Here is an 18,202-nt window from a genome sequence, read left to right on the forward strand (position 1 = left end):
CTCTATAGATGTAGATTTTATAGTTTAAAAAATTAATGTTAAATATAAAAAGATTTATATATATATATATATATATATATATATATATACTCTTTATGATTTAACAAAATTTAATTACATTATTCAAAATTATTTTTTGTGTTCTTATTATTGAATTTTTTTGTAGCTAATTAAATAATTGAAAATGAAAAAATTATATTTGATACATGTTTTACGCGATCTATCCCGAAGAATTCATTTATCTTATACATTAAAAAACGATCGAATTACTTTAAAGATATGCACTATAATTACCTTTTCAATTAATTAAAGTAGCATACTTTTAATTACGGAGAAAACAGTAACAATAATTTAATAACTGCATTTATTTTTCTCCCTAAATCGATTAATCTAAGAGATCAATATAAAAAATTATCAATTATATCTATACATCTTGAATAAAGTTTGTATAATTATAATTCTATATTTTTCCTATAAATAAAAATAATACAAAATAATAAAGAGTAAAAATGTAATATTAAAGAGCAGTAGAAAAGAAAAAAAAATAGGGAAAACAAGTCCATCTCTATAGATGCAGATTTTATCGTTTAAAAAATTAATGTTAAATATAAAAAGATTAATATATATGTGTACTCTTTATGATTTAATTTAATTATACTAGAACAACACATTTTATATAAAAAAGAATTATATTTTTATATAAAGTTTGTTTAAACTTGATTAATATTTTTTGACAGAAATCAGCTGATAACTGTCAAAAATTTTAATCGAGTTTATTTGGTAATTAATTTTTAAAATAATAACATGTGACAAAAATTAAAATAATAATATGTTTTAAATAATATGTTATAATTCCTTAAACTCGATTAATATTTTTGACAGTTATCAGCTGATTTCTGTCAAAAAATATTAATCGTAGATAAGACATTATAACATATTATTTACAACATATTATTATTTTACATTTTATAACATATTATTATTTTAAAGTTTAATTAGCAAATTAAGACTTTATTAATATTTTTTAGCAGAAATCAGCTGTGATAACTGTGCCTTTTTTAGAAAGGGATTATTCAAAATTATTTTTTGTGTTCTTATTATTGAAATTTGTTGTAGCTAACCAAATAATTGAGAATGAAAAAATATATTTGACACATGATTTACTCGATCTATCCTGAAGTATTCATTTATCTCGTACATTGAAAAGCGATCGAATTACTTTAAGAAGATTAATTTTCCTCCAATTCTCCAAGTGGAAATGGTTTGGGCGGCTGTTTTTCATATTTAGATTTACAAATCTCCTTTCGCAGTTCTTCCGAGGTTTGTTTATCTAGTGACTCGATCATTCGTATTTTCTGTGCTATCTCTTGTTGTATTATGGGTCGATATTTTTTTCCCATTCCAAGATTTTCCATGTCGTGCAGAAAATCCATCCTCTCTCGAATCCCTTGTACTACTATGAAAAGCAAAGCAATACAATTGTATATTTGTGTTGACAACGTTATAAGAAACATGTAACATGTATTACGAATATCTATTTTAAATTTGAGAAATTATCTTTGTAGAATCATTTATCACATAAATGTTGCAATGTTAAAAGAAGCAAACTTCGATTATGCTCTTTCCATTCTAATCTTTCTTTAGATATTGTTCTATACATCTGTATAATAAATACAGTCAACTTACAATCGTTTACAAAATCGATACTTTCAGGTATTTGTGGCTCTCGTCTAATCTTATGAAGGATCTTGGGACCATGAGGAGTCTCTGGCATATCTTTCCCATAAGCCATCATGCATGCCAAGTGACGTTTCTGTTTTTCCTTGTTGGCTAATCATGTAAAATTTATGTCATTTAATAAGCCTTTCATTTGTGATTATTAAAGCACTTTATGAAAAGAATTATTTATAATTTTTACGTAGAGGCGCTGTCCTCCTGTATTGTTCTCTCTCGTAAGCACCGCTGCTTACGATCGTGTCCTGTGAACGTCTCCTCCAAGCACTAGGCAATTTAACCTATCGGAAGAGAGACGTTACAGGATATTATCTTCAAATCATTTTCTAAGAATATTTTTACAGAATCATGATATTTACTCGATTATCTTCGATCTTATCTTTGCCTTTCTTCGTCCTTTCAATGGAAGACGGTAAGGATTCACCCTTGTCGACCGCTTCCTGGATCGTCTTCCTTTGCAACATTGTTAGTTTAGATTCCTCCATTAAAACTAACATTAAAAATTTTCAGATATTATTTAAATTAAAAAGCATGATTTTAAATTTCAAGTGTATTACAGAAAAAAATTAGATCTTTTAATTCTAATTAAAAGGACATTTCGATTATTAAATTTGACACATTCTCTGTATTTGATATATCGATCGAATATGTTAGTTACTATTTACTTACGCTTAATAAGATTTCTGGTTTCCTCGCTATATTTCGCTCTTGGGGGATTGTGAAAGGCACCCACGCCCAGATCAACTCTCTGATATTTTCGATCCATTACTTTCAAAATCGTAAATTCTCAAGAGGCAAATATGCGCGATTATGTTAATTTGTCGAACAAGCCGTTACGAGTTGCGGCTTGCTAAAGCGAAATGAAGCTAAATCGTGCACCTTCATCCCTTTGACATAATATATAACATCGGGGGTGTGCGTAGCGTTTCTATGACTACTCAGAAAGATGACTCAACTCGATCGAACTAACTTTTAAATTGGAATTTGAAATTGCAAGCTGCTACTACTTATAATCAGCAGGTCTATTAATCTCGGCAGAGGTTCACAAATCATTTCGTTCGCAATCAAAACGATTTTATATATATTTATATAAATATATAAAAGTTGTTAATTTAAATATATAAATTTCTGGGATTTTTTTAGGTTTTAAAAATCTGGAGTTTGATATTTTTTATAATTAGATTCTTAAGCTCTTTAATGTCTTAGGATATTTAGATCTAAAAATGTAGAAATTTTGGTTTTGTGTGAAAATCCAATATTAAATTTTTTCCAGAATTCTTAGATTTAAGATTTCAAATCTCTTAAAATTTAAAATAATACATAATGAGCTGTCCAATTATCAACATTTAATATTTATTCTAATTTAACTTAAACTTTTGTCTCTCTCTCTCTCTCTCTTCTTTTTAATTCAACTTCTCATTCTAAAAATAGTTCTGAAAGATCAATATAAAATTATATTTATGTAATCAATGCTTTTTTGAATTACTGCTCAATTTAGCTTTAAAATAATTATGCTAATATAACTCGAATTCACACATACACAATTAATTAATCATCTAGGAATATAAAATAACAGAATAAAGTGTTCGCTGCTATTGATCGTAATTAAATACTACTAAATAGGCAGATTAAAAGAAAAATACTAAGCTCAACAAAGTCATCGGGTTAATAATTAATCAACATCTACGCAACATATAAACAAACAATGATCAATTCAGAAGATTGATCACCTTGAAGGATGCGCGTGTGCGTACATTGTGGCGCGTGCGCCTTTGTCGGGTAGCTTCCTGACAGGGGTTCGTTTTCATCCCCTCGCTTCCCTTTCATTCGACACAGTAACCCTTCGCGTTTTATTCAACCGACCCTGAAACCTCACAGTTTTTCGAGCACGCGAAAAATCGTCGCGGACATTCCCGACGAAACCGCTACGCTGCAGATCTTGTGTTTCGTTTCCGCAGTGCAAATCAGCGAAATTTATTGATTTCCCTTCACAAGCGGAGGGTGTTCGCAATTTGCTGAACGCTACTCGGAGCACACCTGCGAAGGTAAACGGCGATGTGTTTCACCTACTTTCGTCGTCACTGCAAGTCTCGATCAAGGCTGTGTCATACAAGGGTTGTCAAGGGTTGGCAAGATCTGATTATCTAATAAACTGTTAATTAATTAGTAAACTTATCGGTGCACACATTAGTTAATCTAGATTCTTGTTGGAGTTACTTTGTAGTATTTGATTTTATAAAGGAAGTGCGTGTTTGTTTATGTTAAAGAGTACAAAATTTTCGAGTATATAATTGATAAAACTCACGAAATGAATGTTTTATATTATATTAGCAAATGGTTTTCCTTGAAAAACTCGAGTATCATTAAAATATAATAATGCGTACTTATATGTGTCATGTGTAATAATATAAAGATAATGGAAATATTATACATATTATGTATAAATTTATAAACTTTTTCAGGAATATTTATAGAAATATATAATTGGCTTAAATTCTTAAAAGCCAAGATGAAGATCGGATTACTGAAAAATTTTTTGCACTATTTCAATCTGAGGCAGGGAACCATACTAATTGCCATATTTCAATTGGTAACAATAATTTCTATAAAATGTCTACAGCATCTTTTGCGAGCAATTAGTCTTCATTGATAATTCTAAAAAAAAAATATTACAGTTTTCGTCCGGATTCAGTATGATATTCTTCATTCTGGCGCTAGCACATGCAATGGGGATTCAAGATATGGTGGTGAGAGACACTGAAGATGCTCTCGAAAGAGAGGCTTTGGAGGAAATATCGTCGAATCATCTCAATACCAAAAAGATGGATCTGGCACATCATAATGCAACTGGTATAAGTTACAGAAAATTTACTTTCACGCAAAAGATTATTACACGACAAAACAAACATTATCTCCTTTCTATTATATAATTTTTAACAAGGCAATTTTACGTGTATTTGCAGAAATGGTATATGCAATGTACTGTGGCCTTGTCATAACAGTTATTCATTTCATTTCCACCATGTTACTTCTCTATGGAGCTTTGACGGTAATTAAAATCATTCACAAAATTATTTAAAGCTCAACTCTTTTATTATTCTGCATATTCCATTTTTAGAATAATCGTCATTTTATGGCGCCTTGGATGATGGTCAAAATCACTATCATATCGGCTCTAGCGATCTCACTATTTTTGGTAGAAGAAGACTGTCCTTTCCTTGCCACTTTAGGCGGGAGAGCGGGTATTTGTGAACGTAGGTTAAAGTTAAAAATTGCAAAAGATGCTTCAAAAATTGTCGCGCTTATATATATGCAATGTTATATATGCAATGAATTTATTTGACTAAATTTTTATCAATTCTTCAACGAAAATTGAACTGTATCATATTCTTTCACAATTATAAAATATTACAAGAGGGGAAATCGCATGAAACGTAAATTTTAGAACAAGTTATTTCATGTTATTGCACTTATTGAAGCATCTTATATTAATGTTGTTTTTTCTAAATATGTTTGTCATGTCTTTTATTCAAGAAGAATATAATATTTCAGGTCTTATCGCCTTTTTCCTGATAATTATGAGTTTTTACGTTTGGTTCGTTGTATACAGTACTTATAAGAGTCTCGAGACAAAGAAAGGACTCACGCACGAAGTTCACAGTATGAAAAAAAAGTACGCGATTCCCGTATCAATGGAGGTACCAAAAGCGATCCAGGTTTCGGCGAACAAACCTTACGAGCTTTAAAGATATTATGCGGATGGAGATAGAACAACGAAGAATTTCGTTAATGTGAATGAAAAGACCCCTGTGACTTCGCAAAGACACGAGATTTAATCGCGAAGAGTTTTCTATGGCATGCATTCTCAAGAGAAAATGTAATTTCGAAGAGATATCGTGAAACTGAGAGAGCAATTTAGAGATGATTGCAAAATCGCAAAGGAAAAGTGCATTATGTCGAAAATGAAAAATTAATTAACAATGCGGACGAGAAAAGTTTCGTAATAAAAAATATATTCGACGTAGGACATGAAGATAAATGAAAAAAATATTACTATATAAAATCCGAGAAGTCCTGCAAAAAAAAGGACATGCTTCTTATGTTTAAATGTTTCTTCTTGTTCTTACCTTATCTTGTTAAAGTTGCGCCACTTCTTTACGTTTGTGCGTTAAGACGGTTCTTTAATTCGACGCACAGATGCTAGTGTTGTTATATTTAAATTATGTATCTAATTGAAAAATTGCATATCCACTATACGCACACATATGACACATATAAGTTTCTGGATTTTCATCTGTCAGAATTCTAACAGATAAAATCGTGATTTCAAGATTAATCTCACTGCTAAGCGAATGCGCACTTCCTTTCGCGCGCGAGACTGAATTTAATTTTTTAATATAATGCGAAATATTCTTGGAAGATTTGCGCTCGGTAGTTAGTTCTTGACAACGTGAAAAAAAAATTTTACATGATGAATCATAAGATTAATTTACTAAAGAAATAGCGGCAGGACTCCGCGAGTCGTGGCATATTATATATAATTATTTTATTTCATACTTAAACCCAACTTCTTTGTGAAATTACAACTTTGTTATTTGCGGTAATATCCGTGTGATAAAGTTTGTAGGGTCACTTCTTGTGTATATGTATATTAAATGTATGGAAAAACGTAAAAATAAAAATTACAATACATTCCAGTACGATACATATATGTATAACGTGTATATGATATGATTCGACTATGAAACAAAGACATGTTCATTTTAACTATCAAAAACAGTATCTCTTGATTATAAAATCAATTTTTGTTTCAATTGTAAGATCGTAATTTATTCCTTGCCTTTTCAATTTCTAAACAAGTTATCCTTATCTCACGCCAAAAGCTAAATAGACGACTTCATAAAAATGTCGTTCTATCTCGCTTTCATTATTCTTATTTTTTTTCGTCCAGACAAACTGGCAAAATTGATAGAACTAAATATTAATTTCTAAATGATAAACAAGTTCATGCTCCGATTATAAGGGTCGATCTCGAATTACAATTCTATAATTGCAGAACACAGTATTTATAACAATAATTTGTTTTAAATTGTTAAAGGGAATAAAGATGTATATCACTTTTATATATAACGTATTTATATATAACGAAAAAATTTGTAAAACTACAAGATCTATAAGGGTACATGATTGCATTGCAAAGCTTTTACCGCATAGCTACAGAAAATGATTATTTACTTTTTTGCCACAATATTTATGGTCAACATTCGCTTTAGCTATAGTTGCAGCAGCATTCTTATCTAAACTGTAAGAAAAAATGTGAGTATCACGTCAACAAGTAACTCGCGGTGTCCCCTGTGTGTTATACCTGGGGTATTATTCCTTCTGTTTTTTTTTTTTTTATTTTTTTATATATATTTAAAAACTTGCTCTTTTATTTTTATTAATAGGCAGAGTGAAATAGGCTCATGTAACAGGTTAATGACACAATCCTCGTTAACGCGTTTTGCGGCGTTCGCGTCGATAATTTTTCTTATTTTTTTTTTCTTTTTCTTTTTCGAAAAATCGCGCACAATACATCAACGAACCATTAATCACCAACAATTAATTAGAACTCTATTTGGTCCTCTATCGTAACATCCGATCTGGACGTTATTTTTTCTATGAACAGCCCACATATTGCAATCTCAATGAGCGCAATGTATCTCTGCCACATCCGCCCATTTTTTATTAGCCGATATAAATGAAAACAATGAAGGAACACGACGACAGTCGTCTCTCGTCGTACAATTAGGAGTTCACCGCCGCTATCAACCTCCAATCACGCTTTGTCATCGGTCAATTCGAGAAACTGTGCGTAAAAATCTCTCGTACATTCACCCTTGTTGTTGAATACGAACTTGTAATAACTACCGTCCGCGCATATCACTGTACAAAGGATCGTAAACATAAGAAAGATTGCCATATATATGTATGGTAATCGTATATTTCATAGCTTACCTATGATGCTATTGTTATCTTGACCAAACGCGCACATGCACTTGGGACCGCCCGGCACTTGAAACTTGCAGAAACTCCAACTTGAGCTAAAGTACTTTGGCAGAAATGTGGCAGATGCTAAACTAGATTGACGATTTAGTTTTTGATCTTCGACGGCGAATACGTGTACGGTTCCGTGATCACTGGCAACGCACAGCCACGTAGAATCGTGATTGAAATTTATGCTGGAATAAAGTATATGCATATGTCAAATGATATTTCGCATCTCATACATACATATATATATATATATATATATATATATATATATGTATTTTATCCATCTCCTTTTGCACTTACCAATAGATATTTGCATGATTTGCTCCTCTTCTTAATTCATTAATCATGTTACCGTTTTGTGTATCAAATACTCTTATCAAAGTGCCCTTCTCCGAGGCAGTGGCCAATCTAGTGCCTTGCAAGTTTAAAGCTATGCAAGATAAAGGCGTTTCATGTGCTTCTATATTTAAGGGTTGCTTCTCTGTATTAGCCAGATCTATAACTGAAACGAAAATCTTAGTGTTACATATCATGTACAAAGCGCATTAATTTTTTTTCTTTTTTTAAACAAATCTTACCTTGAACATGGCCATTCTTTCGTCCAGGAAAGGCGAGCAAGGAGTTGTTACTATTCGGGCATAAAACGCACAATCCTCGTGGATTAGGATTAGTTTCAAACACGTGCAACTGCTGGGGACTTTGCGTAAATGTATAAACTTTTATAACACCTTCTAATATTACTACTATCCTGTCCCTTCGCAGCTTGACTCCTTTTACAGATGCGTTAAACTCTAAAGTAATTGCTGGCAATTTTTTTATATCATCCCATATCATAACTGCAATTATAAAAAAAGTACAAGTGATATCTATTTGCAACAATATTTATAACATATGCACATCAAGTAAAAAATAAACAAACCTTTATTTGTTGGATACATTGGCATTGCTCCACCGCCAACTAATGCTAAATAATTACATCTGAAAAGCATTTCTACATATCCCAGGCCTCCGTCACTAAAATCATGTCTCTCTTTCTCCTTCAATGGATCACAATTGTATACTCTGAATCCATTGTCCATACCACAAGCAAAGCATCCTGCAAAAGCGTGAACAGGACTGATAACTTTATCTGTTTGTATACATCCCTTTTCTCAGCAATATTAATCACAGTGTTTAAGATACATACATATTAACACAAACACATCAAATGACTGGATATGATAAACTCACACATGTTAATGCGATATCATGAACATGAAATATGCAATCACGCAATGTACACACATATACATATGATAATACTCATGATTTTTGAAATAGAAAGAAAATATTAACGAACATATTGCATCATTTTATTATATTTTTTATACTTTCTCTTTTACAAAAATCAGGATAAAAAAGTTTATTGACAAAAGTAGATACGAATCCGAATCTGCTACGAGCCTGATGACATATCGTTGACATATCTTTCGCGAAGCAAGGAGGATACAAGGAATTAATTAAATTCGCAATGAACTAATTAACAAACAGGATTACGATGCAGGGGCATGCAAGAACGAGGTTAGGAGCGACGAATGCCGTTACATGTCCGCAAGAATGAATTATTCAGACACGATTCCGAGGCTGTAAGACGCGACGTTAGGATGTTAAGAGCCCGGTGTCAAATATCGCGTGGTGGTCGCGTTGACACTTGCATCGGCGACGTGTAAACATCGGGATGCGCGAGTGAGGTTAGACGCGGAAACGCAGCGGATCTGACAGTGCGTGGGATAAAGGCGCGCTGTCAAACGTAGACGACGCACCTTGGTCCTGATTGAAGCCGGCGTAGAGCAAGCCGTTGCCGTGCGGATTTCCCGCGGTCAGGTTCATCGTCGACAGCCCCGATGGCGAAAAAACATCCGGATCCAAATAAAGTCTCGCGCTCGCGTCGCGACACTCACATCCTCGCCGGCTAGCCGCGAGATACTTTTCCCCGTCTGCCGCTACGAGCGTAGTCGAGAGCATACGTATATGTATGCGTGTGTGCATGTATATACACTTGATGTCACATACACGTTCAGCTTCCAAGCTAGATACTTTGGTCGAGCCGACGACATTGTGCGTAAATATTTCGGCGTCAAGATTGTCAATTAAATAAAAAAGGAAATTATTTTATTTAATATATATTTTATCTACTGCGTTGGCTTTTCACACATGTCAAACGTCATACATATGTCAAATTGTCAGGTTTTACGTCATGATGCATGAATATTTAGATGCGATGCGCATTTAATTGATTGAATGTTTTGAGTAATGAATGAACGTCAGACTGTAATGAATGTATACGAGGAATTTTTTACTACTGCGTCAGTATTGGCAATCTATAATCGAATACACCCTAAGCTGTTTAACTACTATTTCCAGGCGTGCCAATCGACTGACGTTGATCAGCTGATCAGCTGATTGCGGCGCAGTCATTCAATATGGCCGCGCACAGAGTGGTCGTGCCGCGCTGTCGACAGTTTATCACGTGCCTTTATTTTAATTAATTTATTCCACTTTGCGTATACATTCGTCAAAGATATACGACGTCTAATTCGCGCAGAGTTATTCAAGACAGAGACAATTGGCAAGAAACGTCGATATCGAGCACGTTCGCTGAGTGACGTTTGTTAGGTTAGACGAGATATTTGTATACCGGGATGAATTGTTTCTACAAAAGTGTTTCGCAGACGAGAAGCGTGTATATTAGTAGCACGCTCTTAAAAGAGACGCCGCGGAACTTGAAGGGCAAGAAACACAGTTCGCAGATGTGGTTAACGAGGCAAATCCGCGATCCTTATGTGGAGAAGGCGAAGCAGGAGAACTACAGATGCAGAAGCGCGTTCAAGCTTCTGCAGGTAAACGAGAAGTTCAAAATCCTCAGCCCGGGTATGACTGTCATTGACTGCGGAGCGGCGCCTGGTAGCTGGACACAAGTCGCTACGAACCTGACTAATGCGCACGGCAAAAATGAGGGTCCCATCGGCAAGGTATACGCTATTGATAAACAACCGTTTTATCCCGTGGAAGGTGCGACCGTGTTGGGAAATATGGATTTTACCAACACCAGGACGCAGGAAACTTTGTACAAATTATTGCAAGGTAATAAGCCCGATGTTATCTTATCCGACATGGCTCCAAACGCGTCCGGTATAAGGGAGATAGATCACGATAATATAATATTACTAGCGTACGCGGCTTTGAAATTTGCACTACAAACTTCCAAAGTACACGGTACACTTGTAATAAAAGTTTGGGACGGCGGTAAATCGCAAGAATTCGAGAAAAATTTATTGAAATTTTACGATAACGTTAAGGTGGTCAAGCCTGACGCGACGAGAGATGAATCTACGGAAAAATTCTTTCTGGCTAGAGGATTTAAGGGCCTCGAGTCTAGCTGATTTAATTAGAATTGATAGATGCATATTAATTTTCTATTATAAGATACGATGATGTGTGTGGAGATTGTATAAATAAAAATTCACAGTAATTTTGATATCATATACGGACAGAGCGTATGCAATTTTTTTTTACAACTCCTTTCACTTTGTTATCTAACAGGCGGTCTTGCACAACACGACAATATACATCGATATATAATACGCTATAAATAATACAATACAGTTACACAATTAATACGCATCGGGACGTTGTTGTTAAAACTTAATCATATTATGCCTATACTATGCTATGTATATACATTTCTCAATAATAAAACTAATATGTACATAAATCGGACATCTAATAATACGAGAGACATTACACACCACATTAAAACGCATGTAGATTTACTGGCCGCATAATGTCAAGTATCATAAAAACTTTCCGGTTCGTTGTCGCGTTCGTAGCGAAACATGCATTAAAGTAACAAAAATTAATTCGAAATATTTCGTAACGGTGTCTCGATAACACCCGCTATAATAAAGATTACAGTTTTCTAACTGCAACAGATCCCAATCAAGGTATAAAACAATTTGACAAATTTCGATGTGCAACAAGATTTAATGAGTATTGCTTCAAGAGAATTAGCTTGAAAAATTATTTAATTAACGCAATGATTTAGTCAATGATATATTCGCTATATTTTTAAAATTCTTTGATCTCACAATTAGAGAGAAGAGATAGAAAGCTAAAGCAATTCCAGAAATAACATTTTATATATATATATATATATATATATATATATATAAATATATTATTTGTAAAGTAAAATGTAAATAGGTATAAAAAAAATTCATTTGTAATTGACACTAAGAAATTAAATTTTTTTAATTTGTAACTATTTTTGCCAGTTTATACATTGACCTAAATAATTATTATTGATATTTAGCGTAGCAATGTTCTTTTTCTCTTTTTCATTTTTTTCTTTTCTTTTCTTTCTCTTCTCTCTAATTTTATTATCATACAATACTATCTAGAGAAGTAAAAACTTTATTAAAAGCGTTCTTGCTTATTATAGCTGGAAACGTTTATTATAGCGGTATCGATAACATTTTCATCGAAGCGCAATCATCTCGCATACGTATAAATATATGAAAGACAAAGTAAATATACAGTAAAGATGATCAAAACTTGTCAACTTTGAGACTATCGATTTTGGCGACTATTTCTAGCGAAATCACTTTTCAATCTATCGACATGAAAAAACGATTATTTAGATCACATCGAAAACACCCTACGTTGCCGGCTACAATGTAGATGTAATTCTCGATTGATTTAGTCAATGATATATTCTATATTTTTAAAATTCTCATGACATAAAATAATCTAAGACGTCGAAAAACACGCTTACTCATTATGCGAATTATAAAATCGACTCGCTTAAAATTCGTCAAAATCGAGATGCGACTTACATCTCTTTCTCCGAAAAATTTTACAACGACGTGCATCAAGTTGATTTGCTGTATAACATTATTCCGTTACTACGCGATTCTCAAGATTTCGTTACGACCAGAAATCTTGCTTTTTACTATTCTATAATAATAACTCTAAGATCAGTCTGCTTCGATAACATCTCTATTAGTAGATTAGCTCGACATATCGCTCGTGAACTCGTTAAACGCCGCTTATATGTCATTATCTTGAAAGTAGTATTAGCACTTTGACAAATCTAATAGCGATCCATCCGCTATACAGAGATTAAAAATTTAGCAATGACATTTCGCATGAAAATTTGCATTATTAATGACTTATTTCACGTCGCGTGATGTTTATTAACAATATATCTCGCGTTATAAATTTATAATTTTACATATTTATTATTAAATGTCATTGTATATTTTTAGTCAGTGTATTCTTCATATTAAAAATAATATGAAATTTCCAAAAAAAAAGAAAAAAATAAACAATTAATAATGTGAAGTCACAGTGCAAAGAAAAATTTATTAAAAATTAATTATTATATAATTTTATTAAAATAGTGTTAAAATAGTTAAAAAATATAAAATATAGGAATCCAGAGTATCGCATACAAAATCAAATATGTAAATTGAGGATTGTTATAAATTTTTATACTTGATAAAATGTAAAAATGTCTGTACTTAATAAAATGTATGTACTTAATAAAAAGTAAAAAGTCACTTGTAAAAAATTTTTAAATGATCTCGAGCTTTGCGTTACTCTTCTAGTCTATTTTAGCGCATTTTAGTAGGACCTTATCTACGTTTCGCTTGCGTGTTTCGTAAATATTAGCTTAATCGGTGAGATTCAATATAAAGTTCTAACAATTCGATTTTATTATTGAACGTTTAGCAGCGGCGTGCTGTTTCACGCAATTCGATATCTCATCATCGCTAAATACAACGAGTTCGCAAAGAATACCCGAATACTTAAAGACTCAGTAATGTCTTTGTTTAAATGCGCGATGCAGTTTAAAGTTTTCGTAAAAAATTGCGCGTCTATTATGGTGGAATTCTGTCATCAGGATTTGCGCAGATCTCTTTCCTACGTCAATACATTATAGGTATATATATATATTTTGTTCTACTTTCAGTTAAATTTGTAATTAAATTTCGTCACTGATTATGCAGCTATTATCAAGATGTATTCTTCGCAAGATCGTTGAAAGCGTATGTTGCGATATAGCTATGGATTTCTACGGAAAAAAATCTTCCCAGTTTCGAGCTTAATGATTAATATTAATTCAATATGACTGATAACATTCGTTTAGTAAGTTTCTACTAAATTTTTTCCGCTATTAGCGAGTTGAGCTCGATTGCTTTCTTTCTACACGAGAGCCTGGAAGACCGAGATCACTATTTCTGAGATCGTCAAACTTTCCAGACAATTCGCAGCACTCGCGATACGAAATACTAGACACGATTTACGCAATATTGATTATTTAATCATTACGATCCTTCTTTTCGGCAATCTTGTTTTTTTTTTTTTCGACGAAGTTTTTGTTTACTACAGCGATTTAAAAATGTCGCCTCTTCGTGCGATTCTTCGGGATACTTCTCGCGAATCATTTGGCACAGTTCCAAACACGGTTCACTAGACTTTTATTTCAAGAAAAATAATTAAAATAAGAGTAATTAGCCGCCGATCGACGTTCTCCGCTTCTGCGCGCGCACTTTGATAATATTCTCGGGCGATATTTCCGGCGTAAAGCGACTCAACTTGCGCGTCCGCGAGGCTCGGAGGAATCGGTCGGAGAGTAGCCCCTGAGCGTCGTCGGCCACATCGTCATCCGGAACTCGATCGACGGGGTAGATGTCCGGATCTCTGATCAGCGGCATTTTGCTCCAGAAGCGTAATAAATCCGGTCTCTGCTTCTGCTTCTCGCTTCCCGGGACGTGATCGGTTTGCAGTCGCTCCGGCTTCCAGCTCGGCAAATAATAGACCGGTTTCTGGCGAACGGGGACGCTGCTCTTAGTGCTGGTGCCGTCGTGAGGACCAACGTCGTCTATGGGATGATGCGAATGCTGCTTATAACCCAGGCCGTGTATGCTGTTGGCCTCGTTAGATGCCGGAAATCTCACGTAACCGTCCTGCTGCGGCTGCTTCTTCACGTAATCGGGAAACCTCACATAGTCCTCGGTCGAGCCGAGATTCATCGTGGTCTGTTTGAAGTCGTTCACGGGGACATTTAGCTGAAAATCTTTCGGATTTTCCTGCAACATGCTCTCTTTGACGGTCGATTGTTCCTTGTCGGGCATGCGGATCTCCGTTATCGGATGTTCCTCGGGAAAATCGTACAAAAGCGTCTCCGACGAAGAAGACGCAGCTCCTCGTTCTAGCTCTTTGTTCTTCTTATCCTCGAATCTTATCAAACCCTCGATTTGTTTGCGTCCGTGCAGACTGGTAGGCGTCGTATCCTGAACTTCCTGAAAGATTACAAGATCCGGTTCGGTGTCAGGACTCTTGCTGAACGATTCTTTGGGACCGTCATCGCTGCTCTTTATAATCGCATCCGGCGACTTGGTGGTAACTTGCAGCTTCTCAGTGTTTACGTCCAAGAGAGTTGTCTCCAAAATGAGATCGCCGTTGATACTGACTTCACTGGAGACATTGCTGCCCGCCTCGTCCTTGTCCTCCGTAGGCATGGAATCGTTAAAGCGGATCATGATCTGATCGTTTACCTCGAGTGTCTTCTTCTGGTCCGCAGTTTGATTCTGTTGCTGCTGATCGCTATGCAGTCGCTCGACGCTTCGCGTGGGAATCGTCATGCCAGCTTCTCCGTGTCTCAAGATCTCCTCGTTCTCCAGTTCCACCGAATCTTCATCATCCGGTATGTCCGTGCTGTACGAGTATTCCGCGTCCTCCTCTTCCTCATCGTAGACGAACTCCGTTTCCTGCGACTCGTTCAATTTGGAACTTTCTAGTGACGTCTCGTCGTCCACGTGCGTCTCGTTATCCCGCTGCTCGTCCGTTACAACTGATGGCACTTCCGCCGACTTGTCCGGAAGCGCGGAATCCGGCACGCTGACAGCAATGACCTCCTTCATGGTCTTGTTCGAGGTGACGTTAGACATCTGCACGGTTACGTGGCTGACGGTTTCGTTCTGCGTCACTGACAGATCATCCGCTATGCTTGGCAACTTTGTAGACGGAATCAGAAAAATCAATGTGGGCGACATTTCGGTGAAGTTTTTCGGTTTTTCCGTTATCGAGACACTTTCTTTCGTAATATCGCTCGCATTTAGCCTTTTCACGTTCGAAGTGTTCAACGAAGTTTTCACATCTATCGGGATCTTGTAATCCACCACCTCTGAAAAATTAGTGTCGTTTGTCTCTTCGACGAAATCGGCTACCGGAACTACTGCGTCAGCCTTCCGATCAATTTCGCTGACATCGATACTGGAATTCCCTGCAAGAAACGTCGTCTTTTCCTCTAACTTTTCTTTCTCGTCTAACATTGTGTCATTCTTCATCTCGTACGCGCTCGCTATTACGACCTCGTGCGGCCTCGTCTTCTCTTCATCATTCGGATGAGTTTCAGTGTGAGGCGGTACGACGACCGGATTGTTCATCGAGAACGTTTCCTCAAGTTCGACCTTCGTCGAGGAAGGCTTAGGATCAGAGGGTATCAGAGGGATGTTAAGTTGCAATGGACCAGTCGATTTCCTTTTATCGTTCTTGTTCCCGGAGGTTTGCGAATTGGCGTACATAGCGTTGAGTCGCTCCAGAAGGAAGCTGATGTGCGCGTTCTCGTCAATGTTGACACTCTTCACGCACCTGCCCATGGTATCCGCGCGATAACCCTCGGCGCAGGCGGGTAACGCCGGCGCGATGAACACGCTTTTAGGCGTTATCCTCCGCAGAAGAGTGGCGGAATCCACGCCATGAAAGCCGTTCTGCGAGTCCACCAGGAGCCACGCTTGCCACGCGAAGTCGCTCAGGGAGCCGATATCCTGTGATTTTCTTTTCGCGGTAGGCGCCGACGACGACGATTCAGGTACATTGGCGGACGCTAGTTCGCTGTTGCAGGTCAGTCCGAGAAATGCCAAGCAGATGAGATACATTCTCCATCGAGAATGCCTTCGTCGTTGGCTCAACATCTTCTTCGTGTTCCTGACGAAGCTTTTTCAGGGAGTATTCCGGATATTTTCAGAGACGCTCGTCTGTGTATGGATCTTTTGCTTGTCACCTGTCCTTCTTTGGAAGCATCGGATCAGTCTGCCAACAGGTAAGAGGGATCAAATTAATTATTATCTACATATGTATGTGATATTTAAATGATCGAGCGGAGAAATTAGCGATGCGTTTGCGTAACGCGACGATGAATTAACTTCAGCCGCTAGGGCTTTCACTTAGTAACCGCTCATCTCCTAAGGAGCAATATTAACCCAGTTTCTAATCTTAATAGACACCACTTAGCCGATGCCACGCGTATACCGGACGCGACGTTCCCCGAGGTAATTTAGGTCCGCGAGTTTCCTCAGGAGTTTCTCAGAATGTTGCGCATCTGCTTCGGGCGTCTCTAAAGTGCCTCTAGAAATATTTCTATCTGTCCGCCAGTCGCATAAATTGATAAATTAGAATTAAGACAGTGTACCGCATTTATTATAAAGAATAATGCATAAAGAAATATCTATTTCCCTAAACAGAGAAAAATTAATTAGCGTAAAGAACGCTAAAGTAATTTTTCCAAAGAATCCGAATAAATCATAATTATAATGACACATGGCATGACACGTATGAAATAATAATGATTCATTATTCTTATGAAGTAAATGTTTTTTGAGCGCAATATAAAAAATCACGGGATATATTTTTATATACATTAAATATACATATATTACGACAACTCAATTGTCAATTTTATTCATTTAATCGATCGCCCACGAATGTCACGTATTAATTGAAAGCGATTCTTAAACGCGAAAACATTTTTTCGAAGGATTATATCATATTTCAAAAATCTATCTTCATCTTTCACATATAACAATAGAATTCGAAATAGAAATCTTTATTGATTTCTTGAAATATATTTATTACTATTTTATTAGATATATAAAGGAAAAAAGACCATATATTAGTTGTCGTACATTGATTTTTTCTTCTATATATGATACATACATAATGTATCTGTATGTAACATGATGCACTCATCTGATTATTCAATTCCTTGTCAATTACATTTATATTTCACTTTTTAACTGAGACTCTTTATCTAAAAAAGTATATCAAAGATAGTAAAGCAGAATTGGATATTGCATATATTTTATAGATATGTTATGCATCGCGAGATGCATCGTTTCCCGAGAAATACAATATTTTAACTTGTTACTAGGTATTATACTGACATATACCGTTCGTATATATCCTTAAAAGGCGCATTGCAAAGTGTATGCCTCATATGCAACTGAATAATGCGTTTGCGTGTGTATGTATGTGTGTATACGCACAGTGAGGAAAAGTGAATGCACGCCGATCTGTTTTTACCGTTACGCAGGCACGCCGGGATTAT

General features: G+C 35.5%; 5 protein-coding genes across 6 annotated transcripts in view; 2 read left to right on the top strand and 3 right to left on the bottom strand.

Moving 5' to 3' along the window:
* Positions 1–1,150: 1,150 nt before the first annotated feature.
* LOC145933960 (UPF0193 protein EVG1) lies at positions 1,151–2,599 on the bottom strand. The gene is made up of 5 exons (XM_083034047.1): positions 2,404–2,599; positions 2,094–2,224; positions 1,919–2,015; positions 1,687–1,830; positions 1,151–1,456 (listed from the first exon to the last, which is right to left on the bottom strand). The coding sequence occupies exons 1-5, from the start codon at positions 2,498–2,500 to the stop codon at positions 1,230–1,232; spliced, it is 696 nt and encodes a 231-aa protein (XP_082890173.1). The 5' UTR covers positions 2,501–2,599; the 3' UTR covers positions 1,151–1,229.
* A 932-nt stretch (positions 2,600–3,531) lies between these two features.
* Positions 3,532–6,426, top strand: LOC145933378 (uncharacterized). 2 transcript variants are annotated; one of them, XM_083033025.1, is made up of 6 exons: positions 3,532–3,859; positions 4,197–4,324; positions 4,410–4,584; positions 4,698–4,783; positions 4,853–4,988; positions 5,287–6,426. In XM_083033025.1, the coding sequence occupies exons 1-6, from the start codon at positions 3,790–3,792 to the stop codon at positions 5,478–5,480; spliced, it is 789 nt and encodes a 262-aa protein (XP_082889151.1). In that variant the 5' UTR covers positions 3,532–3,789; the 3' UTR covers positions 5,481–6,426. The 2 variants fall into 2 exon arrangements, with proteins under 2 accessions (XP_082889151.1, XP_082889152.1); XM_083033026.1 differs by having other exon boundaries at positions 3,534–3,779.
* Positions 6,427–7,114: 688 nt separating this feature from the next.
* Positions 7,115–10,092, bottom strand: LOC145933377 (WD repeat domain phosphoinositide-interacting protein 3). Its single transcript, XM_083033024.1, has 6 exons — positions 9,573–10,092; positions 8,690–8,866; positions 8,349–8,606; positions 8,071–8,272; positions 7,732–7,955; positions 7,115–7,659 (listed from the first exon to the last, which is right to left on the bottom strand). The coding sequence occupies exons 1-6, from the start codon at positions 9,796–9,798 to the stop codon at positions 7,553–7,555; spliced, it is 1,194 nt and encodes a 397-aa protein (XP_082889150.1). The 5' UTR covers positions 9,799–10,092; the 3' UTR covers positions 7,115–7,552.
* Positions 10,093–10,208: 116 nt separating this feature from the next.
* On the top strand, positions 10,209–11,294 carry Mrm2 (Mitochondrial rRNA methyltransferase 2). The gene has a single exon (XM_083033028.1). It carries the CDS (start codon positions 10,452–10,454, stop codon positions 11,190–11,192), a length of 741 nt encoding a protein of 246 aa, XP_082889154.1. The 5' UTR covers positions 10,209–10,451; the 3' UTR covers positions 11,193–11,294.
* A 10-nt stretch (positions 11,295–11,304) lies between these two features.
* Positions 11,305–18,202, bottom strand: part of LOC145933376 (uncharacterized) — a 44,562-nt gene continuing 37,664 nt past the window's right edge. Inside the window, exon 2 of the mRNA XM_083033023.1 lies at positions 11,305–16,908. Coding sequence (XP_082889149.1) covers positions 14,325–16,790 — 2,466 coding nt within the window. The 5' untranslated portion in view covers positions 16,791–16,908 and the 3' untranslated portion in view covers positions 11,305–14,324. The remainder of the gene's footprint in view (positions 16,909–18,202) is intronic.

This window comes from Prenolepis imparis, unplaced genomic scaffold (assembly GCF_030444845.1).
Source record: "Prenolepis imparis isolate NDT839.2.m4 unplaced genomic scaffold, iyPreImpa1.0 SCAF_3, whole genome shotgun sequence".
NCBI lineage: Eukaryota > Metazoa > Arthropoda > Insecta > Hymenoptera > Formicidae > Prenolepis > Prenolepis imparis.